This window comes from Notamacropus eugenii, chromosome 2 (genome assembly GCF_028372415.1).
Source record: "Notamacropus eugenii isolate mMacEug1 chromosome 2, mMacEug1.pri_v2, whole genome shotgun sequence".
Classification (NCBI taxonomy): Eukaryota; Metazoa; Chordata; class Mammalia; order Diprotodontia; family Macropodidae; genus Notamacropus; species Notamacropus eugenii.
Window position 1 is genome coordinate 390,490,624 of NC_092873.1, and position 27,677 is coordinate 390,518,300.

A 27,677-nucleotide genomic window follows, 5' to 3' on the forward strand; every position below is an offset into this window, starting at 1 on the left:
GCTACTGAATTGCACTGGTGTGGAGGGCCAGTAGGAAAATGTCACAGTGGAGAGAATGCTGGAATTGGAGTCAGGGGACTGAGTTCTAATCCTCTGTTTCCTTCTTACTACTTTTATGACCTTGGAAAAGTCAGCTCATTTGTCTGAGTTTCAGTTTGTTTATTCACAAAATGAGGCAGCTAGATGACACAGCAAAGTTCTGGACCTGGAGTCAGGAAGACCTGAGTTCAAATCCTGCCTTACACCCTGACTAGCTGTGTGATCCTGGGCAAGTCACTTAAAAACCAAACAAACAAGAAAAGCCTCTGTCTGCCTCAGTTTCCTCAACTGTAAAATGGGTATAATAATAGAATCTACCTCCCAGGGTTGTTGTGAGGATCAAACGAGATCACAAGACATTTGTGAAATGCTTAGTGCGCTGCCTGACACATAGTAGGTGCTTTATTAATGCTTGTTTGGTCTTAGGACCCCTTCAACTCTAAACTCTAGGAACATAAAACTATCAACAAAACTTTGCAAATACAACTATCTTGCAAGCCAACCAGAAGAAAGGTACATCATTGGAAGTACTGTTAAGGAAAGCATGTATGTATGTATATATGTATGGATGTAGGCATCTACCTTTAAAATGTGTGTGTGTATATATATGTGTGTGTGTGTATGTCTATGCATACTAACTGCTCCTTTCTGTACAAAAATAAGCATGGTGTCATAGTTCTCTTTTCTGCTTTATTCTGAAGGGATTCCAATTCTTATTTTTGAAAGATACCATGAAATGGGAAAGAGTCTATTGAAAGAACACAAAAAGAAAGGAAAGCAATATAAAATTGAGGCTAAATGCATGAATTCTGAATGAGGCATGCCTGTAGATAAATGTGGTACTTGTAATACTTTAAAAATGTAACAGCCCTGGGAGGGAAGATGTTCTATGATCAACATCATTTTGGAACACTTGCTTCCTCCCACCTCTTATGCCCACATGTGAACTGCTAGAAAGCTCTTTGGGACATTCAAAACCATCATTTATAAACCCTCACCAGTATTAATCTTTTACTAAGCCAACCATAAAGGACACATTAGTCCAAAGCAAAAGACGTTTAATCAAGCAATGTTACCAAATTAAGTAACAACGAAAGCTCCCCACGCCCATGGGGTGGTGTTGTTTAGTTGTGTCTGACTCTTTGTGACCCTGTGGACCATAGCATGCCAGGCCCTTCTATCCTCTATTATCTCCAAAAGTCTGTTCAAATTCATGACACTATCTATCCATCTCATCCTCTGCTGTCTTCTTTTCCTTTTGTTTTCAATCTTTCCCAGTCTTTTTCCAATGAGTTCTATCTTATTATCTGACCAAAGTATTTCAGCTTTAACTTTATTATCTGTTCTTCCAGTCAGCAGTCTGAATTAATTTCTTTAAGTATTGACTGATTTGATCTCCCTGCTACCCAAGGGACTCTTGGAAGTCTTCTCTAGTATCACAATTCAAAAGCATTGATTCTTCAGTACTCAGTTTTCCTTACAGTCCAACTCTTATAACCATGCATTGCTACTGGAAAAACCATAGCCTTAACTATATGGACCTTCGTAGGCAAGATGATGATCCTGCTTTTTAGTAGGTTGTCTAGATTTTCCATAGTTTTCCTCCCAAGGAGTGAGTGTCTTAATTTCATGGCTGCAGTCACTGTCTACAGTGATCTTTGAGCCCAAGAATATAAAAATCAGATATTGTGCTGTACTATCCTGCAAATTACCACATGTCACTGGTGGAGCAGTTATCCACAAACAGAGAATAATTGCCATCAAATATCATATATAGAGTGGCATCCATATGGGAGCACATGTGGCCAAGGAATATATTCAAAAGGTGTCTCAACACAGGGAGCATGTCAAAGGAACATACTTGAAAAAGCAAGCATAAAAGATCATGTGTGGCCAAGGAAAATGTGTGACCCAGAAAACTAATACCTCTGATGCCACAAAGTTGTTTGATATCCTTTCTGCTATTTCCCACCTGGCACCATCTTTCTGCTCCCTCGTAGACATGCATAGGTTGCTAGATGTCACATAAAGGCTGCTCAGCCTCTTTGCTGGTTTCTAACTGAGGTGTTTACTCAGCTTTTCTTTGCTGCCACATGTTGGTGCTCAACTTTCTCACACCATCACATTTGGTTCTCTGTGACTTCTCTTGGGGGATATAGCTGCTGATCAAGAGGTCCCTTAAAAGGGGGAGGTTTAAACTCTTATAGTCCTCCTGATCTCAGGGTATAGCCAGCAGGTCTGGGGAACCTGGGGCTTTGAGCCTGCGTGTGACCTTCTAGGTCCTTGGGTGTAGCCTTTTGACTGAATCCAAGTTTTACAGAATAAATCCTTTTATTAAGAGGATCTGTTCTGTAAAGTTAGGGGTCAAAGGGCCACATTTGAGGACCTATAGGGCCACATGTGGCCTTGAGGCAGTAGTTTCCCCACCCCAGTCTTGGGGTTGTGCCAGTCATTGCTAGAAAGACACCCAGTAATTCCATCCTGAAAAGATTTTTTTAAAGTTCCTTTTCCTGCTTTTCTCTCACTACCACATGAAATCTGTGGCCCTAGTGATCAGTCTTACCTGTCCATAAAGCTTATTTTTAGCTCCCATCAAATCTCTGATTATCATTCTGAGACTTCTGGAATCATTTTGGGGACTAGGCCCAACAAAACAACAAAGGAATTAGGGCTAAGTTTACATCCCCTGATCCCACATTATAAAATTCTCAGTAACCCCACAAATTGATGAAGTCAAAAACAAAAGGGAAGCGGGAAGCTGGTGGGGCCATTTGTAACTATTTTAGATCTTTTATTCTAAACTTTTTCCTTTATTTTGCTTACTTGACAGCAACAAAATTGCTGGGGTTTGTTTAAATTTCTTGTCAACCACAAACCTCACTGGTTTCTCTGTAATGTTACTCTTTTTGAAATAGTATTTTATTTTTTACTCAATTACACATAAAAATAATTTTTAACATTCTTTTTTAAAAAGATTGAGTTCCACTATGCCCAAAGGGCTACAAAAATGTGCATACCCTTTGACCCAGCAATATCGCTACTAGGACTATATCCCCAAGAGATCATAAAAATGGGAAAGGGTCCCACATGTACAAAAATATTTATAGCAGCACTTTATGTAGTTGCCAAAAACTGGAAGTCAAGGGGATGTCCATCAATTGGGGAATGGCTGAATAAATTATGGTATATGAATGTAATGGAGTACTATTGTGCCATAAGAAATGATGAACAAGAAGACTTCAGAGAGGCCTGGAAGGACTTATATGACCTGATGCTGAGTGAAAGGAGCAGAACCAGAACTTTGTGCACAGCAACAACCACAGTGTGTGAGAGTTTTTTCTGGTAGACTTAGATTTTTGTAATAACACAAGAACTTCTTACCAAAAAAAAAAAAAAAAAAAAAATCCCAATGGAGGATCTCAAGGCAAAATGCCTGCCACACTCAGAGAGAGAAATATGGAAGTCACTCACATATTGTAGTAGATCATGTTTGTGTATGTGTATGTGTTTGTGTATCATGTTCTGATTTGTTATACGATTTCTTTCATTTATCTTAGTCTGACTACATAGCATGACTATAGTGAAAATATACTCAATAGGAAAGTATATGTAGAATCTATACAGAATTGTATGCAGTCGTGGGGAGGGAGGGGGTAGTGGGGAGTAGGTGGAGAGGGATAAAATCGCAATTGTAAGGCAGTGATTGTTAAACATTACAAAATAAAAAAAAATAAATAAATAAAAATAAAATAAAAAAAAATAAATAAAAATAAAAAAAAAAAAGATTGAGTTCCAGCTTCTCTCCCTTCCTCCTTTTCCTCCCTCCTCTGGGAGACAGTAAACAATCTGATGTGCAATGTGAATATCCTGTGCAGTCATAGAGAACGTATTCCCATATTTGTCATTTTGTAAAAGAAAACTTGAACCAAAAGAGGGAGAAGCAGAGAGAGACAGAGAGAAAGAAATTGAAAAAATAGTATGCTTCAGACCTAGTAGTGGTATTACTGGGTCAAAAGGTACACACAGATTTATAGATTTATATCATAGTTCCAAATTGCTCTCCAAAATGGTTGGATTACTTTACAACTCTACCAACATGTATTAGTATCCCAATTTTGACATATCCCCTTCCACATTTATCATTTTACTTTTCTATCATATTAGTTGATCTGAGAGGTATGTGCTGGTCTTAGTTCTTTTAATTGGCTGTAATGTTAGTTTTGAAAAAAAATTCAGAGATTTGCCTTTTCCATTCAATTATCAATTCCCCCAATAAATTTCATTCATGTTCACAAATGAATGAAAGCAGCAATGTTCTTTATTCACCTTCAAAAGTCCCAGAAATAGGAAATGAGTGACTAGGAAACTAGTGACTAGTGACTATTAAATACATTTTCACCTTAGTCCTGTTGCATAGAAGAATTAAAATGAATGGGAGAAATCATAAAACAAAACAAAACATGATTCAAAAGAAAATGATCTGCTTCATTCTGCGATTGAATTCCATAGTTTTTTCCCTAGATGTGGAAGGCATTTTGCCTTAAGAGACCACTGAGAATTATTTAAGTCCTTGCATTGCAATGAAGTACTAAATCTACCAGAAAAATTACTCACACACTGTGGTTGTTGCTGTGTGCAGAGTTCTCCTGGTTCTGCTCCTTTCACTCAGCATCCGTTCATATAAGTCTTTCCAGGCCTCTCTGAAGTTTTCCTGTTCATCATTTCTTATAGCACAATAGTATTCCATTACATTCATATACCACAATTTATTCAGCCATTCCCCAACTGATGGGCATCCCCTTGATTTCCAGTTTTTGGCCACCACAAAGAGAGCTGCTATAAATACTTTTGTACATATAAGTCCTTTTCCTTTTTTTAAAATCTCTTTTGGGATACAGACCTATAGATAGTATTGCTAGGTCAAAGGATATGCATGGCTTTATAACCCTTTAGGTATAGTTCCAAATTGTTCTACAGAATGGTTGAACCAGTTTATAACTCCACCAATAGTGCATTAATGTCTCATTCCCCCCCCCCCCCACTTCCCCTCTAACATTTGTCATTTTCCTTTTCTGTCCTATTAGCCAATCTAATAGAAATGAGGTATTACCTCACAATTGCTTTAATTTTCATTTCTCCAATCGATAATGAGTTAGAGCATATTTCATTTGGATATAGATAGCTTTTATTATTTCATCTGAAAACTGATCATTTATCAGTTGGGGGGTGGCTCTTATTTTTATAAATTTGATTCACTTCTCTGTTTGAGAAATGAGGTCTTTGTCAAAGAAACTTGCTTCAAAATTTTTTCACAAATGCTAATTTATTTACCTTCATCCTATCTCCCCTCCTGTTTATTCTGTTTTCTCTCTCTTTTCAATTTGTCCCTCCTCAAAAGTGTTTTCCTTCTGACTACCCCTTCCCCAATCTTCTCTCTCTTTAATTACCCCTTCCCTTCTCTTATCTTCCCATGTAGGAATGTAAAGAGTTTAACCTGATTAAGTCCTTTAAGGTTTCCATTTCCTTACCTTTTTATGATTCTTTTGAGTCTTCTTTTGAAAGTAAAATTTTCTATGCAGCTCTGGTCTTCTTCATCAAGAGTGCTTGAAAGTTTTCTATTTCATTGAATGTCCATTTTTCCCCTGAAGGATTATACTTGGTTTTGCTGGGTAGGTATTTCTTGTACTCCTAGTTGTAGTCCTAGTTTCTTTGCCCTCTGGAATATCGTATTGCAAGCCCTCTGAACCTTTTATGTAGAAGGTGCTAAATATTGTGTTATCCTAACTGTGGCCTCACAATACTTAAATTATTTCTTTCTGGCTACTTGCAATATTTTTTCCTTGACCTGGGAGTTCTGGAATTTGGCTATAATATTCCTGAGAGTTTTCATTTTGGGATCTCTTTCAGCAAATGATCTGTGGATTCTTTTAATTTCTATTTTACTCTCTAAATCTAGCATGTCAGGCCAGTTTTCTTTGATAATTTTTTGGAAGATGATATCTAGACCCTTTTTTTTAATCATGGATTTCAGATAAACAAATAATTTTAAGTCATTAGCTTCTGCTTGCTCAATTCTAATTTTTAAGGAATTATTTTCTTCAGTGAGCTTTTGTACCTCTTTTCTATTTTGTCAATTCTACTTTTTAAAGAGTTTTTTTTTTTCCTTCAGTGAATTGTTGTGCTTCTTTTTCCATTTGTCCAGTTCTGCTTTTTAAGACATTCTTTCCTTCACTGACTTTTTGGACCTCTTTTAACATTTCGCCTAGTCTCTTTTTTCAAGGTGTTATTTTCCTCAGTATTTTTTTGTGTATATCTCCTTTACCAAGCATTTGGTGTCAAATTCTGAATCTGATACCTTAACTTAGAGATTTTTAACAGCTAATTCTCAGTTTTCTTGTCTGTGAAATGGGAAGAATTATACTTGTAGTACCTGTATCACAGAGTGATAATGAGACTCAAATGTAATATATGTAAAAATATGTAAAGAAATTTGCATATATGCAATGTATGTAAAGCTCTTTGAAAACTTCAAAGTGCTATGTAAATGTCAGATATTATTATTTTTTGCTTTAAAAGATTAGTGGTTTAATTCAAGACCAGTGAGTATGACTTTTATTTGTGGAAATATTCTATAATGCTTATTTATTTTAAACCTTCCCTTGTTTTGCATAGAAAAAAGATTGAAATTTGTGAGATCCCTGTCTCTCCCACCACTGCTTCCACATCTAAGCTTGAATAGTCTTCTTCTGTTGTCCCTTATGTCCAAGAAAGAGTTAGTTCCTTCCTTCATCTTTTTTATGGTATTCCCCATTCTTTATTTTATTTGTTTCTTTAACACTCAAACCATAGCTGGTTTCTTCAGTACATTTAGTGTTAATTGGACTCCAAAAATAATCTATTCTCTCTTTTTCAGAACACTTAGCCCTTTAAATTATTCATTCTTGTTTACTTTTTATAAGACCTTTTGTCATGAAATATACCTTTTAAAGATATTTCTATCCCAGTTTTCTGAATAGGAATGCTTAGAAATAATCAGTGCTGGTAAAAACTACTTTTTTTCTCCTGAACAATCATGCTCAACTTTTCTGAATAAATAATTATTGAGTGCAAGCCATATTCCATTACCCTGCTATATGTTATGTTCTATTTTTTATTTTATTTCTTGTTGTTGATTGTAGCCTGTGGCAATGCTAACTGGGGTTCTTTGGCATGTGAAATAGTTCTAGTTCTTTGTAATACACTTTCCTTTGACCTAAGAGCTTAGAACCTTAGTAGTCACATTTCTGATTGTGTTACATTGAGATCCTCTTATGGTGATGACTATAGATTTTATCAGTCTTAACTCTTACATTGGATTCCCATAATCCTTGGAAATCCTCTTCTATGATTTTAAAAATGTGACATTCAAGATTTTTGTGATTTTTAAGAACCAACATGTCTTTTTCAAGAAGAGGTCATGCCAGACTTACCTAATTTTCTTTTTTGACAGTGTTAGTAGATTAGAAGGTCAAAATTTTCTTTGAGACCTATGTCAGGATAGTACAGAAACTGTTCATCTTTCCATATAATCCAGAACAGTAGCATAAGAGACTTTTTCAAGAATAATGTGTCTTGGTATTCTACTGGCATATTAGTCTAGTGACCCTGTCAAGGAAAATGAAATTCCAGTGCTTAAAATAAATGTATGAAAATCCCTTCCTTACTGGGTAAGAATACTTTCCAAGTCACTTTCCCTCTTATTATCCCAAACTGGAAAGAAAAAAATGAAATATCACTTAGTTTGAATTCAGAATGAGTACAGTTATTCAACGTCACCCTAACTGCAAAAATAATTTGCTTCTCTTCCTCATTCCAAAAGCTCTTTGTAAGCATTGCTAGAGTAATACCTTCTAGGAATCCAGCAAGATGATCCATTCTACCTAAAAAATTCATTTTTATATCAATATGTCAAGTTTTTGATAGTTCCAAGCATTCCAGTAGAAGGTAAACTCTTTGAGAGCAGAGATTTTTTGCAATTTCAGTGCTTTGGCCACTTGAATCTTCCCACCTCTGGAAGAGATCTAACTGAATAAATAAATGTAAAGGTATATATATTCTTACGTAACATGGTCACAAATTGGGTAAAACAGTGGTCTAGAGACAACAACAACAAAATCTGTGGAAGACAAGCAATGAAGAGGGAGATCAGAAGATTCTCTGGTGATCTGGGAGAAAGATTACTGGATCACAGATTTGGATTTGGAAGGGACCTTATAGGCCATCAATTCCAAACCTTCATTTTACAGATGAGGAAACTGAGTCCCAGAGAAGTTATATAGGACAGGGTCAAGTAGAGTGCTATATGATGTTATGGATAAATCATGAGGCTATAAACCTGGCCCAAACTCCTCTCCTCTTTCATAAGAGGAAGAAAGTGCTCTAGATGGAAGAATTTGATGATATAGGACTTACCTTGCTCCAGAGATAGCAACAGGAAGATAATTATGAGATTAAGTACAAAACTTCCTCTATTCTTATACCTACAATACTAATGGCTATATTTCTTAGACATATTATGCTCTTGGCAACAAGGAAAGAGTGTTATTGTTCATATGTGTTTGTATTGGGGGGCACATCTTAATGATAGTTATTAAATTCCTATTGCAAGTGCACAGACTTGCCCATTCCTGGCTTCCTGTTGTACCAAGATTCATCTTCTTGACTTCAAATCTGGTCTCAGATACTACCTGTGTGACTCTGGGCAAGTCACTTAACTTTGTTTGTCTCAGTTTCTCATCTGTAAAATGAGCTGGAGAAGGAAATGGCAAATCACTATAGTATCTTTGCCAAGAGAACTCAAAATGTGATCACAAAGAGTCAGACAAGACTGAAAAATGACTAAACAATAAAAACATAAGGAAATGAGAGAAGTCAGGGGGCGGAGTTGAGGGGGGAGAGCATTCTCCCTATGAGAGGCAGGAGGTGGAGTATCTTGCTAGAGGATCCTCAAGGAGGCCAATATCATTGAATCTCAGAGTATATTAGGGGGCATAAGGTATATAAAGATTCGAAAGGGTATGGGAGACAAGAATTATGAATGGTTTTGAATGCCAAATAGAGAATTTTATTTAATCCTTGAGATGAGGACCTGATAGAATTGAATTTAGCAGTTACATTTACTACAGAGATTTCTCCCTAATCTGTTTCTTTCCTTTTAATTATATTGACATTTTTTTTTGTTGCTCAAAACTCTTTTCCATTTTCTATTATATTATTACATAATCAAACTTATAATTTTATCTCTAATACTTTCTTCCAGGTTCTTTGATTAAAATTCCCTCCTCTCTAGAAAGAACAAATATATCATTTTTTTAGTTTTTTATTAATGAGTTTGACCATTTACGTTAAATTTTACAGTTGCTAGATTTGTCTTTTATTTAACCATCCTCTTGGAAGGGAAAACACACTTTCTTACTCTTATTATTTCTGTAATTAACCCAAACATAAGAAAAGCATTCCATGTAATGTGCTTCTGGTGTTTTGATAATTATTTAGGTTTCTTTCATTTGGACTTTGCCTTTATCAAAGAAGTTTTGCAGATCATCTTCCCACCTCCTTCCTCTTCTGACTTTTCCTCCCTCAGAGTTCTCACATTTTTATCAACTTGTAGGAACAAAGCGAAAGTTACAAAGAGGCAAATTTAGACTTGATGAAAGGAAAAACTCCCTAATAATTAGAGGTAGTTCAAAGTGGAATGTGATTTTTCTCATTGGTGGTCTTCAATCAAAGTCTGGGTGGCTACTTGTCAGGTATATTGTAGAAGGGTTTTGTATTTAGTTATGGGTCAGATCAAATGGTCTTTGAAGTCTCTTATAACTCTCAAGTTGAGTAAGATAGTTGTTTAATAGGATCTTCTTCCCAGGGTAGTTATGAGGATCCAATGAGATTATAACTGTAAAGTGCTTAGAACATAGTAAGTGCTATATAAATGTTAGCTATCATCATTATTGTTAAAATTATTATTTTTCTTTCTGGCCAAGCAGCTTAACTATTAGAAAACTTACTTCAAGTATATGTGTGTGTGTGTGTGTGTGTGTGTGTGTGTGTGTGTGTGTGTATGATATTCTGCTTTGTAGTCAGAACACATGACTTCTAATCTTCAGTTTCCTCATCTGTTACATGATAGCATGTTAGACTGAATTGTCTCTACAATCTCTCCAGTCTCTAAAGCTAGAATACTATGATGTATCTCCTGCAATAAAATGTTATACTATTATTGGGTAGATAATTCTTGATTCAAGGTATATGCATCTTAATTTTGCATAATTAATGGTACTTAAATTTCTCAGGGGAGGAGCCAAGATGGCGGAATAGAAAGATACACATATGCTAGCTCCTAACCCACAGCCCATAAAATACCTGTAAAGAAGAACTCCCAACAAATTCTGGAGCAGCAGAAGCCACAGAACAATGGAGTGGAGGAGATTTCTGTTCCAGAGAGACCTGAAAAACTGACATGAAAGGTCTCTCGTGCACCGGACCCAGAGCAGAGCCCAGCTCTGCCTTGGCTGTGCGGCACTGAGGGTAGCAGATCTGAGCAGGCTTCAGGGACAGAATCTCCAGCAGCTGTGCAGGTCCCTCCACCCACAGGTGCCAAAGGTCAGTGAGAGGGTCTTTTCAGCTTGCCGAGAAGGGAGCGCGGCGTCTCCATAACTCACGCCCCCTTGGGAGGCAGCAGTGGAGGCAGCAGCAGACAAGGGCTCCCAAAGCAGGCAGGAGCTCAGATCCATTGTTGAAGGTCTCCACATAAACCCCCTGAGGGAACTGAGCCCTGTGTGGTGGCCCTGCCCCCACCTGAGCAGCTGAAATTAATCTCACACTGAATAGCAGCCCTGCCCCCGCCCAAAGCACTGAGGCTGGGAAGCAGCATTTGAATCTCAGCCCCCAAGCACTAGCTGGGCAGAACTGGAGGCAAGGTGGGTGTGGAGAGGAAATTCAGAAGTCAAGTAACTGGCTGGGAAAATGCCCAGAAAAGAGAAAAAAAATAAGACCATAGAAGGTACTTTCTTGGTGAACAGATATCTCCTCCCATCCTTTCAGATGAGGAAGAACAATGCTTACCATCAGGGAAAGACATAGAAGTCAAGGCTTCTGTATCCCAAACGCCCAAAATAAATATTCAATGGGTTCAGGCCATGGAAGAGCTCAAAAAGGATTTTGAAAATCAAGTTAGAGAGGTGGAGGAAAAACTGGGAAGAGAAATGAGAGGGATGTAAGAAAAGCATGAAAAGCAGGTCAACACCTTGTTAAAGGAGACCCCAAAAAATGCTGAAGAAAATAACACCTTGAAAAATAGGCTAACTCAATTGGCAAAAGAGGTTCAAAAAGCCAATGAGGAGAAGAATGTTTTAAAAAGCAGAGTTAGCCAAATGGAAAAGGAGGTCCAAAAGCTCACTGAAGAAAATAGTTCTTTCAAAATTAGAATGGAACAGATGGAGGCTAATGACTTTATGAGAAACCAAGAAATCATAAAACAAAACCAAAAGAATGAAAAAATGGAAGATAATGTGAAATATCTCATTGGAAAAACAATTGACCTGGAAAATAGATCCAGGAGAGACAATTTAAAAATTATGGGATTACCTGAAAGCCATGATCAAAAAAAGAGCCTAGACATCATCTTTCATGAAATTATCAAGGATAACTTCCCTGACATTCTAGAACCAGAGGGAAAAATAAGTGTTCAAGGAATCCACCAATCACCGCCTGAAAGAGATCCAAAAAGAGAAAGTCCTAGGAACGTTGTGGCCAAATTCCAGAGTTCCCTGGTCAAGGAGAAAATATTGCAAGCAGCTAGAAAGAAACAATTCAAGTATTGTGGAAATACAATCAGGATAACACAAGATCTAGCAGCCTCTACATTAAGGGATCGAAGGGCGTGAAATAGGATATTCCAGAAGTCAAAGGAACTAGGACTAAAACCAAGAATCACCTACCCAGCAAAACTGAGTATAATACTTCAGGGGAAAAATTGGTCTTTCAATGAAATAGAGGACTTTCAAGCATTCTTGATGAAAAGACCAGAGCTGAAAAGAAAATTTGACTTTCAAACACAAGAATGAAGAGAAGCATGAAAAAGTAAATAGCAAAGAGAAGTCATAAGGGACTTTACTAAAGGTGAACTGTTTACATTCCTACATGGAAAAACAATATTTATAACTCTTGACACTATTCAGTATCTGGGTACTGGGTGGGATTACACACACACACATGCACACGCACATGCACACACACATAGAGACAGAGTACACAGAGTGAATTGAAGAGGATGGGATCATATCTTTAAAAAATGAAATCAAGCAGTGAGAGAGAAATATATTGGGAGGAGAAAGGGAGAAATGGAATGGAGCAAATTATCTCTCATAAAAGAGGCAAGCAAAAGACTTTTTAGTGGAGGGAAAAAGAGGGGAGGTGAGAGAAAAACATGAAGTTTACTCTCATCACATTCCACTAATGGAAGAAATAAAATGCACACTCATTTTGGTATGAAAACCTATCTTACAATACAGGAAAGTGGGGGAGAAGGGGATAAGCAGGGTGGGGGATATGATGGAAGGGAGGGCAGTGGGAGGAGGGAGCAATTTGAGGTCAACACTCTTGGGGAGGGACAGGATCAAAAGAGAAAATAGAAGCAATGGGAGGCAGGATAGGATGGAGGGAAATATAGTTAGTCTTACACAACACGACTATTATGGATGTCATTTGCAAAACTATACAGATATGGCCTATATTGAATTGCTTGCCTTCCCAAAGAGGATGGGGAGGGAGGGAAGGAGGAAGAGAAGTTCGAACTCAAAGTTTTAGGAACAACTGTCGAGTACTGTTCTCGCTACTAGAAAATAAGAAATACAGGGAATGGGATATAGAAAGTTATCTGGACCTACAGGACAAAAGAGAAGATGGGGACAAGGGAAGGGAGGGATAATAGAAGAGAGGGCAGATTGGTGATAGGGGCAATTAGAATGCTTAGTGTTTTGGGGTGGGGGAGGGGACAAATGGGGAGAAAATTTGGAACCCCAAATTTTGTGAAAATGAATGTTAAAAGTTAAATAAATAAATTTTTAAAAAATTTAAAATATAAAAAAAAAATTTCTCCAGTCAGATCTTGTCTTCCTCAAAAAATCTACTATAACTTTTTTTTGTAAATAGTATTTTATTTTCAATTATATGTGAAGATACTTTTCAACATTCATTTTTATAAGATTTTGAGTTTCAAATTTTTTCTCCCTCCCTCCCTCCTCCCCAAGGCAACAAGCAGTCTGATGTAGGTTATACATGTATAATCTTGTAAACGTATTTCTACATTAGTTGTGTTGTGAAAGAAGAAACAGAACAAAAGGGAAAGGCCACCAAAAAAAGCAAAAAAAGTTGAAAGTAGTGTGCTTAGATCTGCATTCAGACTCCAGAGTTCTTTTTCTAGGTATGGATAACATTTTCCATAGTGAGTCTTTTGGAATTGCCATGTGTCATTGCATTGCGAAGAAGAGCTATGTGTATCATAGTCAATCATCCCACAGTGTTGCTGTTACTATGTACAATGATCTCCTGGTTCTGCTCACTTCACTCAGCATTAGTTTATGTAAGTCTTTCCAGGTGGGTTTTTTCCTGCTGTTAGCCTGCTCACTATTTCTTACAGTACTTCATTACATTCATACAACATTTACGTTACATACAGCATTTTATTACATTCATATGCTACAACTTGTTCAGCCATTCTCCAATTGATGGGCATTCCTTCACTTTCCAAATCCTTGCTAACCACAAAAAGAGCTGCTATAAACATTTCTGTACATGTAGATCCTTTTCCCTTTTTTATGAGCTTTTTGGGATACAGATCTAGTAGTGGTATTGCTGGATCAAGGATATGCATGGTTTGATTTTCCCTTGGACACAGTTCCGAATTGCTCTCCAGAATGATTGAATCAGTTCACAATTCCACTAACAGTCCATTAATGTTTCAATTTTCATATACTTCCTCCAACATTTGTCATTTTCCTTTCCTATCATATTAGCCAATCTAATAGTTATAAGGTAGTAACTCAGAGTTGTTTTGATTTACAGTTCTCAAATCAATAGTTATTTAGAGCATTTTTCCATATAACTATAAATAGCTTTAATTTCTTCATCTGAAAACTGCCTGTTCATATCCTTTGATCATTCATCAATTGAGGAATGACCTGTATTCTTATAAATTTCATTCTATTCTCTATATATTTGATAAATAAGGCCTTTATCAGAAACGCTGGAAATAAAAATTATATCCCAGGTTTCTGCTTTCCTTCTAATCTTGGTTTCATAGTCTTCTATAATCTTGTTTTGTGATCCTTGTTAAATAATTTCTATCTCTTAGAAATATGAATTATTTTCCTCTTGTCATTACAATCTGGTGTTCTTATGTATTGGGGACCTTGTGCATTCTTTTTGTGTATCTAAGATTCACATCGCTAATTCTGGGAAGTTCTTTGTTGATTGCTTGACTTTAACATCATGTCCAGATCCTTATTTTTCTTTATTTTCTGGGAAGTCAGTAATTCTGAGATTTGTCTTGACTCATTCATTTTTTGTCTATTGCTTGATGTTATGTAGTTCTTTGGATAGTTCAATAATTTTTTCATGTCTCCATTTCCTTAATTTGTTCTTTATATAACTAATATAATATATTCTCATATTATATTAGAATAAATTATAATGATATCATAACATAATATATTCTTTATATAACTATACTGTTATAGTAAGTTGATTATTGATTGTTCCTATAGCATTTTTTCAGATTTTCTATTATATTCCCCATATTGGATGTTTGTTACTACTTCCTCTCCATCTTTCTTTTTTCTTAGCATTTTCAATTTTACTTTTTTATGCATTTTTTTACTTTCTTGAAATTCTCTTTTTTCTAAATTGGTCTTATGGTTTTCTTATCTGTGCTAATTATTAACTAAAATATTTAATTTGTCAATCAAGCAACAAGCATTTCTTAGGTATTTGCTAAGTACCAGAACTAGGAATATAAATATGAAGAATGGTGCAATCCTTACTCTCAAAGAATTTACATTCTAGTGGAGGAGACAACAAGCACATACATACTTAGATGCAAAATATATTGAGAGAAAAATGGACATAAACACAATGTTTGATAGAAATCAGTTTGGGCAGGATCTAGAAATGGCGGGAATCAGGAAAAGCTTAGTGTAGAAGGTGGTACTTGAGCTACATTTCACCTTTAAGAAAGAGAGGGATTTTGTGAGGGAGAAGGGAGGGAGAAGTGCAGTCCAGGAACAAGGAAGAGTGCAAGAGCACAGAAATGGTATCTGGGCTGCCATATTTGTGGAACAGATTGGCGTGACTTAGCTGGATAACAAAATGTAAGAGAAGCAATGTGCACTGAGAGTGGAAAGATAGTCGGGAGCCAGGCTATGAAGAACTTTAAAAGTTAAAAAAAGAAGTTTGTCATACTTTATCCATTTGAGAATATCTTTTAGGATAATCTTGCATTGTTTCTTTTTTTATTTATCTTACTTCTGGAATTATGGTTAATTCAGTTGTTTTCTGTACTACCTTTAAAAATGTATTGTTGCTCTACTAATTTTAATGAGTTGATTTTTATTTTCTTGGGGGGGGTGGGTTTAGCTATTGTTCTGTACTATGGTACAGTTTTTTCTTTTTAAGGGGTTTACAAAGACCCTTGCTCCCTTTGAACAGTTCATTTTTCCATCTTCTTGACTAGAAAATGTAGACTAGTTTTCTGAAGCTTAGTGGGAAAATAAAATTATATACACACATATGTATATACATATATATGTAGCTTTTATCCATCAAAGCAAGCTACCCTCAAGAGGCCATGGATTTGGGTTTTTTGATATGTAAACTAGAAGGGGGAAATAAATATAAGCTTAAGCTTAAGACTCTATGTAAATAATTATTTTTTCCTCTTAGATAAGTAATGGGTCTTAGAAAACTGAAATTTGGAACTGATTTGGAGCTTTCATGAAGTAATTCTAATTTTAAAGAGGCTCCTTTGAGCAAAAAAGATGGATGGTTTAGCATTTCTTGTTTGTTTGTTTGGTTTAGGTTTCTACAACTTGTTTACTTTGAAATACAGTCATTCTCTTGGGAGCTCATTAGAGTCATATGGCTAATGGTGTTAGCTAGGTGTCTCAATGGATAGAGCATTGGACCTAGAGTCAGAAACATCAGAGTTCAAATCCACCTTCATATACTTGCTAGTTTTATGAACCTGGGTAAATCACTGAATCTCAGCTTCAGTTTCTTCACCTTTAAAATAGGGGAAAGCATAATGGAATCTACCTTACAGAGCTGTTGGGAATATTGAAAGAAAGCATATTTGTAAAGTACCTAACACATAATGAGCTCTGTATAAATCTTTGTTCCCTCACCCTTCCTTTTCTACTCTTTTGAAATATTTAAGTATATGATGCATGTATTGAGAAACCATCTTAGTGATTGGATTACCAATTTGTTCACAGTCACAGGGCTTCAGTAACCAAATCACTCACATATTTTCTATTGATGCTGTTGCTAATCTGACCAAAATTCCTTCAAGGAGAATATTTACCTGCATAAGAACTAAGTCATATTATTTTTATAAAAATAAGTTTGGGGATTAGATGGTATTCAATGCATTTTGTTGTTCCTGCTGAGTTTCTTTCTAGCTTCTGGTCAGAAGATTATTCTTGACCTTGAAGGTACCTGAAAAGTTACCAGACACATTGGAAGAAAGAATTTGGCATGTTGAAACTACCGGGTTGATGTTACATCAAGGCATAATTATAAACTTGTGATTTAAAAAATCCTTTTTTAAATCATATGCCAATGGAAACATTGGCCAATGAAAACAAAGCACATTCCTTGGCCCTTAGAACTGTTTATACTTCATCAAATAAATTCAGTAAGCATTTATTTAGTACCCAGTGTACATCAGACGCTGATAAACACTGAGGATACGCGAAAAGACAAAATCAATCTCTGTCCCTGAGAATCTTACATATTAATATAAAATTAGAGGAGGAGGGATTAGGGAGAGATGATCTGTACAAAGCTAAGTGTATACAAAATAAATACAAGGTAATTTCAATGGGAGGTCCTAGAAACTGGGGATGAGGAGAGAACAGGAAAAGCTTCATGAAGGAGATGGTTTTGAGCAGAATTTTGAAGGAAGCTAGGGTTTCCAAGAGGTAGATTTGAAGAGTGAGCATACTAGACATACCAGACACTGGGGACAGCCAGTGAAAAGGCACAGAAACAGAGAATGCCATAAGTGGGTAGCAGCAAAATTATAGGCAGGGTGATTATCTCTCTTTAGTTGGTTCCCCAATCCAGCCCTAATCTCTATTTTGAACTCAAGTACTGCATTACCAACTGCTTGCTGCACATCTCCACTTGAATATGTAAGTGGCATCACAAACTCAGCTTGGCCAAAATAGAACTCATTAACTTCCCCTCTTAAGTTTCTCTGTTTCTGTCAAGGTCATCTCCATCCTTCTTGTCACCCAGAATCGTGACTTCTGGTTCATTCTTTACTCTTCCTTCTGTTCATCCAAATGCCTTTGATTAAAAATCTTTAGGGACTCTTTGTTCTCTTTAGGATAAAATGCAAAATCCTCAGCAGAGGTTTTTAAACCTCCATAGTCTGACTCTTGTTTAACTTTCTGGTGTCCTTTCAATATCCCTCAGCCGAATTATCCAATTAGTTGTCAATTCTACTTAATAACTAGCATTTAAACTTTCTGTCTGCTTTTCTCCATCTAGCTGCCTACTTCTGTGACACTACCCTAGTTCAGGCCCTGTCACTCTTCTCTCAATCTCCTCAGCTTCTACTTCTTCACTCAATGACGGGCATACATAGAAATGGCCATAGTCGTTTGATTTCACAATGACCCACAAGTGTTTCACTTCCATAGTCAAGAATGCTGAGATTTATCTGGCCATAGTCAGCTGTCATTCCATCTCTCCCTATCCTCTCCTCCTTCCAAATTAATTCTCTGTTCTCACCAGGAAGTTCAGTCCTTCAGCCCTTCAATACAGGCTGTCATCCTTAGTTTCATTTTCCTTCCTTCCAAATCTTGTCCCTATGGTTAATCAGTGTTTTCTACTTTCAAATGCCTCTTCCCTTTGTCCTATAACCATTTATTCCTTGCCAGATCATAGTTCAGACTTGCATTCCTCTAACCATCCGTCTCTTCTGATGTTACTCATGTGCTGCAGCAGAAGTTACACAGTTATGCTAACTTGGTTCACTACTAATTTATGTTACTGAATTTCAACTGAGCCCTCACTTCCTATTCCATGTCTCTTAGAGACTTTTCCAAACTTTCTTTTCTCCTCAAACCTTTGTACATCCTTTCCTTCCCCTACCTCTCAACAGAAGACCTTACCTCATGCTTTACTGAGAAGATACAGGCTGTTCATCACAAGTTCTATCTTCTCCACTCCTCTATATGACACCTCTTGGTGTCATCCCCAACTCTTTACTTCAGCCTTTGATGAAGAGGTGGTCTTTCTCCTCACCAAGGCCAATCGTCCTGCACGTACCCTTCACCCTATCCTGTGCCCCTTCCCTAAATTTCCATCTCTCTATATCCATTGGCTCCTTGCCTACTCCCTGCAAATATACCAGGTCTCTCCCATCCTTAAAAAAAATCCTCATAGTCTACTACCCATTCAAGCTATTATTCTATATCTCTCCTCCCTTTTGTAGTCAAATTATGAGAAAAATCTTTCTACTCTCATTGTCTCAATTGATCCTCTTCTCCCTCAGTTCTCAATCCCTCGTGAACTTTATTACAGCCTCAACATTGAACTAAAAATATTTCTAGTTCTGATGATCTTTGAAATCCCAAATATGATGTCCTTTTCTCAGTCTTCATTTTTTTACCACTCTAAGCATTCGACTGCTGACTATGTATTTTCTTCTCCATGTTTATGATACTATTGCCTCTTAGACTGCTCCTCAATCTCATTTGCTGGCTAGTTGTCCCCTCTTACTTTCAATAACGATGAGCGTGCCTCAAGGATCTCTTCAAGGTCGTTTTCTCTTCTTTCTTTATACTTCCACGTGGTGACCTCATCAGCTCTCATGGGTTTAATTATCATCTCTTTGCAGATGACTCCCAGACCTACAGACTTCTCCTTAAACTCCTTCTTGAGCTCTAATCCTACGACATCAACTGGACTTTTTGAACTGGAAGCCCTATACATATCTCAAACTCAATATATCAAAAAAAAACTTTTCCCTAAAACTTTTCGCTCTTCCAAACCTCCCTATTTCTCACATGGTTACTACTGTCCTTCTAGTCATGCGTTTGCACAATCTTGATGTTATCCTTAACTTCTCACTCTTATTCTTGCCTCACACATCTAATCAGTTGTCATCTCTTGTCAATTTTACTCCCACATGATCTACTATAAGTCATTTCCTATTCTCCTTTCACACAACCACCTCTCAGGTCCAGGCCCTCATCACCTCTCAGTTACAGCCACATTTGTAATAGCTTTCTAATTAGTCTCCCTGCCTCAAGTCTTTCATTCACTGCTCCTTTCAATCCATTCTCCATGGAGCTTCTTAAAGCATAGGTCTGATCATGTCATTAAATGGAAAAGAAGGTACAAATAAACAAAAAGCATCTACTTTTCTGTATGCCACAGCCAACAATCCATATAAACAGTTACTAAGAGAAATGTCTTTTATGCAAATGATTAATTATTTGGACATTAACTTATCAAGACATACAGGAGACCTATGCAAAGCCAACTTCAAAATTTGACAGAAATTGAGGAATAACTGAACAAATGGAGTTAGGTTTTTAAATTTATTGAAAATATAAACATTTCATAAACTACCTAAAAAATTTAATGCAATACAAATCAAAGTACTAACAGGTTAGATCAAATAATTGGATAAAATCTTGAAACTCATATGGAAAAATACCTGGAAAAGAATATTAAGACTATGAAAAAGAATTGAGATTGAAGACTAGATGATCTCTAAGTTCCTATTTAGCTCTGACATCCTCTGGATTTATTAATCTAGTGCCTTCCCTCTGTTCATTATCTTCAATTTATCCCATGTATAGCTTATTTTGCAGGTTGTGTTCCCAATTACACTCTGAATTCCTTGAACGCAAGGATTCTCTTTTACCTGTCTTTGAATCCTTGGCACTTAGCCTGGCACATAGTAGGCCCTTAATAAATGTTTGTTCTGAGACAGACCCAGATGAGGTAGAAAAGTTCTTTCTATTGGAAACTCTCACATAATGTGCCAGACAGTGAAACATTTTCAGTAGGTGCTTCCCACAGTGCAGTGTCTAATGAATAAGTGACCTTTCTCTTTTTTTTTCTTTTCACAGGAATCTTACATTATTTCTCTAGAACTGAGAGAAAAATGTGAAGCCATAAGTGAAAAGTTATTGCATTTGGAAGATCAACTTCATGCTGCAATCTATAGCCATGATGAAGGTCTTGTTCATATCCTTTTAATCTTGTATAGATTTACCACCTGTCAGGTTCTAACTCTAGATTAAAAAAAAGAGAAAATAACTAAAAATGAATCATGATCCATGAGCAATACGGCAGTTGGAAACAAGTAGATTTTCCTATTATTTTCTATGAGAGGCACTTCTGAGATCTTGGAAATCAATCATAAATCAATCACAGTATACAATAAGTTTCCTCTTGCTCCAGGTAAGGAAATAATAGGAATTTGGAACTGTAGATTCTCCAGGAACTCAGAGGTCATTCTGTCCGACCTATACCTGAGGTAGAATCCCATCTCTTATCATCAGTAGTCATCCATCTACCACTTGTACATCCTCTGCTTGATAACTTATTTCCTCTCCCTCTTTCCTCACCAATAAGACGGTATATGCCACTTTGGCAAAATTCTTATGGTTAGGCTGTTTTCCCTTAGACTGAGTCAAAAGCTATTTCTCAACAATTTAAAGTGAATGGGAACAAGTGGGAAAGTCCTACACTCATAAGCTAAAAAGTCCAACTGCACATGAATGGATGGGGAAAGTGAAACTACTTTTTCTGTGAAAAACATGGGGAATGTAGTGGATTCCAAGTTAAATGAATTAGTAGTATAACATGACAGCTCACTGTGCCCCCCAAAATGTTGATGTGATTTTTAGACTGCATGAATAGAAATAGTGTTCAAAATGAAGAAGTTTGTCGTTCGACTAAGCTCTACTTTGTTCAGACTGAAGCTGGAGTAATATGTTTAGTTGTAGGTACAATATTTTAGGAAGGGAATTGACAAGCTGAAGGAAGTACAGAGAAAGGTAACCAGGATAATGAGGGGAGTTAAAAATCATAATCCACAAAGATCAACTGAAAGAACTGGGGATGTTTGTAAAGAATAGAAGATTTGGCAGAGAAGGTGAGAAGAGAGAGCATGGTAGCTCTCACTTAAGTATTTGAAGGGCTATCATGTGAAAGAAAGCATAATAGTAAAAACAACAACATTATGTGATGTTTAAAGGCTTGCAAAGTACTTTACATAGGTTAAATGTCGATCATTTTATCCTTACAACAACTGTGGGAGGTAAGTAAAATGTTGTTTCCATTTTACAGATGAGAAAACTGAGGCTCACAGTGATTAGGCGACTTGCCCAAGGTCACGCAGCCAGTAAATGTTTTACACTAGATTTGAATTTAGCTCCTCCTGATTCCAAGTCCATTTCTGTGCACTGAGCCACCAGTCTGGTGTTAAGTTTGTTCTTCTTGGTTTTAAATGGAAATGAAACTAAGAGTAGTGGGAGAAGTTACAGAAAGCAGGTTTTGGCTTTGGGCATGAAAAATCTTTGCAGTAAGGGAGGTGGCATATTCCTCTTTACTGAAGGTTTGCAAATGGAGCCTAACTGACTACTTGTCAGGCATACTGACCTAAAGAGAAAGAGAAAGACCAACTCTGATACAAATTGTACAAATGGACCCTGAGATCCCTTCCAAGTCTGAGATTCTGTGATATTGATCTTTCCCTCTTCTGCTGTGTAATTATCATGTTGTCATATCTCATGTTTTAGTGTCAATTCCATAACAAGAATTAAATGTAGATTATACTCTCTTATAGGGCAGGGACTGTCTCCTTTCTTTTCTATTTGTATCCCCTGTTCCTAGCATATAGTAGGTGCTCAATAAATGTTTATTGATTAAGTGATGGGGGAATATAAGTATTGTCTTTTCTACGCAGTTTAATATTGTAGCATTCTCAATTCCTTCTTGGAATAGTATAAAAGCTTTTGAGGCTTGAGAATTCTCTTTGCTATCATCATTTTCCTCATCATTATCATCCCAACTACCATGTAAAGTTTGCAAAGCACTTGATACATATTTTAATTGATCCTCACAACCCTGCGAGGTGGGTGCTATTTTTATCCCTACTTTACAGAAGAGAAAATAGAAACTTAGAGATGTTAAGTAACTTGCCTAGGGTCACACAGCTAGTAAGTATATGAGGCAGGATTCAAACTCACATCCTCCTGACTCCAAGTCTAGCCCTTGAGTGACCACATCACCTTGACACTGCCTTCTTCTCTTACATCGACAGGTTTTAGAGGATGAATCACTTCTTAGCACAAACATCTTACCCTTGCTTCATCCTTTAACTTAAAAAAAAGTGAAGCTATGGGATGAAGGATGGGTGAAAATGAATTAGTTATTATCAGATAATGAAAATCAAAGAACCAATAGAAGTAGGGATACCTTTCATTACTGCTAATGCTTTTTTGCATACTAAATTGAAAACTATATTGAGCTCATTTTGATGTCACCTTTGCAGCTGAATTGTTAAATCGTCCTTGCCTCCAACTTTAATAATAGTAATTAAGGCAATTAAAAATATTAAAATCACAATGATAATGTTAAAAGAATGAAAATCATTCCCATCCATTCTTAAGTGAGGCTGTGTCTACGATGAGGCCCGACAGGATCATAATGTATGCTCTGAATTGGTTTTCTTGGTCCATGATATGTTGTGTTCTGATCACTCAAGGATGGGCAGCAGCAGAGCCTTGCTGCCAGTCAGTAGACTTCTTGCCTGGGAATCTGTCTTGACAGTTAGCTGAGAGGCTTTAATCTAGAAAACTCTCTTTCAAGCATAAATAAACACCTATAACGTTTGTTGTATCCCATTCACTCCTACCAGGAGCCCCTTTCTTAGAGATGGAGGATTGAATGCAGTCATAAAGAATGCGATAGAGCCGTGATCTGAATCTGTGACAGACATTATCGTCTTCGTAGCCGTTGCTTATATGCCCTTTTAAATGCAGTCTTTGCCTGGGCTCTGGAGTAATCCAGGCCATGCTGAAAAGTCAGCAACAAAGCAAGACTTTCACACAGATATTACAGGAATGCAGCTATGCCATATAAGCTCCTAACTCCTTCTTTCAAGGGGTAAGAAATAAGGGTCAAATAGAACAAGTAGAGAACTTCTGGGAACACAAAAGATCATCAGAGTGCTGCAGACAGACTGTGACGGGGCTCCCCAGGTCCTTCCCTGGCCCTTTACTCTATCCATTCTCCCACCAACTGTGTGCAGTGAGTATGATCAGAGCTCAGCTGTTGGAATGTCATTATATCAGTGCTGCTCTGCAGTCCTGATTCCCCCTAATACTCTCACCTGTCAAATCCAGATGTGAGCAGAGCCATTGGAGTTCAGCTGTGGTAAATGGCCCCAGTAGAGTTCTGACCCCCACACCTGTTTCTAACAACAACAACAACAAAAGCTTATGAACAGGTGTTTCTCCTTCCACAAGACAATCCCTGACTGCTTTGAGAGAGAATGAATTTTTCACACCTTCTCATTTTATAGCTAGAAATTACTTGTATGGGCTGAAGTTATGATCCAGCCTAATATCTAAGGATTTTCTGATAGGTTTTTCATTGGATATACCATGTAAAGAGAGGCCTCCTGCCCATAGGAAATAGTGACAAGGTTTACCTTTCCACTAGGTATCTCTGTGCCCCATTAACAATTGCTGGTAGAAGACAGGAGGCTACCATGTAGTGTTCTGTATGGTTGGGTCAGCCAAATATGTCTTTCAAAAAACCATTTATTGTTTTTTGATCAGATGCTGGATCCATTTCAGAAATATTTTGCCTAGTTTGAAGTTAGCTCTCAATAAATGATATATGACTGTTATTAATCATATTCAGAACAATTCACATGCTGCTGAGTTTTCCAGGAATCAGTACAGCTTCAAATTAAGTGTTTCTTTTAGAACTTTACCTGAGAATTTATTGCTAGCTTTCTTGCATATTCTATATAAATAGAAGATAGATTGATAGCAAAACAAATACGGTATGATTGATCCAAATTGGAAGGAAAAAAACTGTTGGCTTCTTAATTACTGGATTATTGACATTGGTCTATGTCAATAGGAATAATTGTCTTCTGTTTACACATTTTTCTCTTCCCTGCTCCACCTCCAGCCCCAATGAATATTTAGCCCCAGGCCAAATTCGAAGGTCATTTAAAAATAATATTCAGCTTTCTTATTGTGCAAAGTGTTTGGGAAAGGCAAGAAAATATATTGACCATTATAATGTATATCTTAGGTAGGATTTTCCTGGGCCACCTTAGACTTTTCCTAAGCTAACAATACTAGGTCATGACTCTTCTTTATAAATGGATGTAAAAGGTCCAGGAGCCCCTATTTCAGATCTACCTTTTATATTTTTGTGTCTGTGGGCTTCTCTTTTCACTTTGCCTCTCTAGGCTTCAGTTTCTTCATCCATAATATGAGGATGATATTACCTGAATAACTCATAGAAATATTGTTTGCAGTAGGAGGAAAGTGTTTTCAAACCTTTATAGGTCCTACAAATGTAAAACACTATCTGAAATGCATATCACCTACTATATGGAAGAATTTGGAGACAGGAAGATCTGAGTTGGAATCCTACTTCTCTCAGATAGTTACTAGTAGCATCACCTTGGGCAAGTCACGTAACCTGTGTTTGGATCAGTTTCATCATCCGCAAAATGGGGATAATCATAGTACCTACCTCCTAGGATTATTGTGAGTACCAAGTGAAATAATGTATGGAAAATACTTTGTATACCTTAAGAGGCACAGAAGTGTGAGCTGTTATTATCTGAGACAATTTGGGAGCTGCCAGTCTTTCAAGCTTCAGCTCTTTTGAGGACAGACAGATCATTGCATAGATGGGTAATTTCTTCAGTATTGTTTCTTATCTTTCAAGTTCACCTACCTTAAATCATCCAGCAGCTTGGTGGTGCAGTGGATAGGGCACCAGTGCAGGAGTCAGGAGGATCTGAGTTCAAATCTCACCTCAGATGCTTGACACTCACTAGCTGTTGTGACCTTGGGCAAGTCACTTAACCCCAATTTCCTCATCCTGGGTCATCTCCAGTCATACTGATGAATGTCTGGTCACTGGATTCAGATGGCTCTGGAGGAGAAGTGAGGCTGGACACCTGCACAGCCCTCCCTCACTCAAAACCAAGTCAAGTGCAAGTCATGTTATTATTTCTCTGATGGCATGGTCTTCTTCAGCAACAAAGGACAAACACCCACCTTAAATCACCAATATTTTTTCCTGAAATTTGTTTTTGTTTTGTTTTTTTATTGTAATTTTGACTTGTTTGTCTTAAGTTGGATGTTTTGAGGGTAACCTTTTTCTGGGGTGGCAAAAGCTATTTTGCCCATCTCTCCAATACTTTTTAAAAAATTTCACTCATTTCACTCATTTGCCTTGAAAGAGTTAAAAAGACTTTAAGCCAACAATGGTAAAAAGGTCTTAGATTAATCAAAGTCATCAGTCTTCAAAGCCACAGCTCAATACTGGAGACAGGCTTGATAAGAGAGCACCACATTTCCTTTTTCCACTCTAACCACAATGTATTGACCATGTGTCTTAAGCAGAACAGGCTATTTTCATCATTTTAATCAGGGGTGCTTTTCCCTCTGCCCAAGGTAATTATGAGGCCAGACCTTGTGCACTTCATGATTTCTCATAGAGTTACTTACGGAACTCCTAGAAGAAGCACTGGACAGCAAGGTACCTAGGACAAAAGGAAAGGCAGAAATGAGAAGAGAGGTATAGAAGGGAGGAGAGTATTGAATTTGCAATCAAGAGACATAAGTTCAGATTCAGCCTCTGCCAATTTGCTTACAATGTAATTTTAGGTAGCTAACCTCTCAGTGTCTCAGTTTCCTCCTATGTAAAATGAGGAGGTTGGATTAAAAGATTTCTGTGATCCAATGCCTTCTAGCTCTAGATGACCTTATTGGTCCTTTGATTTAACCACTTTATATATGAGGAAACTGAGGCCTAGATATGTTAAAAGACTTGTCCAAGGTCACACATTTGGCAACTAGCAAAGTCAAGACTTGAACCTCGGTTGTCAGACTTTAAATTGAGCACTCTTTCCACCATGGAATCTTAATTCTATGACCTTTAGTTCTGTCCAAATGAGGTATCATCAAAGTAAGGTTAGCACTCATTTGGGGGCAGGTTGACTTTGCTGGTAGTGGGAACAATATAGAGAAGAAAGAGAAGGAGGAGAAGGAGAAGGGGGAAGAAGAGGAAGAGGAGGAGGAATAGGTAGAGGAGGAGAATGAGAAGGAGGAGAAGAAGGAAAAGGAAGAGAAAAGAAGAAGAAGGAGAAGAAGAAGAACAGCAAAACAGGAAGATGATAAATGTTGGAGCAGATGTGGGAGAGCTGGAACACCAATTCATTGTTGGTAGAGCTGTGAGCTGATCCAACCATTCTGGAGAGCGGTTTGGAACTATGCCCAAAGGGCTACAAAAATGTGCATGCCCTTTGACCCAGCAATATTGTTTCTAGGATTATATCCCCAAGAGACCATAAAAATGGAAAAGGGTCCCACATGTACAAAAATATTTACAGCAGCTCTCTTTGTGGTGGCCAAAAACTGGAAATCAAAGGGATGCCCATCAACTGGGGAATGGCTGAACAAGTTGTGGTATATGAATGTAATGGAGTACTATTGCGCCATAAGAAATGATGAACAGGAAGACTTCACAGAAGCCTGGAAAGACTTATTTAAATTGATGCTGAATGAAAGGAGATGAACCAGGGGAATTTTGTACACAACAATAACTACAGTGTGTGAGGAATTTTTCTGGTAGATTTAGTACTTCATTGCAATGCATGAACTTAAAAAAATTCCAATGGACTCTTGAGGCAAGATGCCTTCCACATCCAGAGAAAGAACTATGCAGTTGGATTGCAGATAAAAACAGATCATTTTCTTTTGTACTATATTTTGTTTTGTTTTATGGTTTCTCCCATTCATTTTAATTCTTTTATGCAACATGTATTTAATAGGAAAGTATGTATATAGCCTATATAAGATTGTATGCCGTCTCAGGGAGGGAGTGGGGAAGGAGGGGAGGATGAGGGGGGAAAATTCTAAGATAAATGGAAGTGATTGTTGAACACTGAAAACAAATAATTTAATTTAAAGAAAAAGAGAAAGCAGAAGGAGGAGGAGGAGAAAAGAAGAAGGAGAAGCAGAAGAGGAAGAAGGAGGAGGAGGAGGAAGAGAAGAAGAGGAGAAAAGAAGGAGAAGATGAAGCAGAAGAAGGAG

At 37.2% G+C, this 27,677-nt stretch overlaps 1 protein-coding gene across 4 annotated transcripts in view; it reads left to right on the top strand.

Annotated features, from left to right (window-relative positions):
- The window catches only part of DISC1 (DISC1 scaffold protein), a 574,426-nt gene that overhangs the window by 477,255 nt on the left and 69,494 nt on the right, over nucleotides 1-27,677 (top strand). For 3 of the 4 annotated variants that reach the window (XM_072647488.1, XM_072647490.1, XM_072647491.1), the window contains one exon: nucleotides 20,445-26,667. In XM_072647488.1, coding sequence (XP_072503589.1) covers nucleotides 20,445-20,618 — 174 coding nt within the window. In that variant the 3' untranslated portion in view covers nucleotides 20,619-26,667. Of the gene's footprint in view, nucleotides 1-20,444; nucleotides 26,668-27,677 lie in introns of those variants that run through there. The other variant, XM_072647489.1, reaches the window with a different exon arrangement.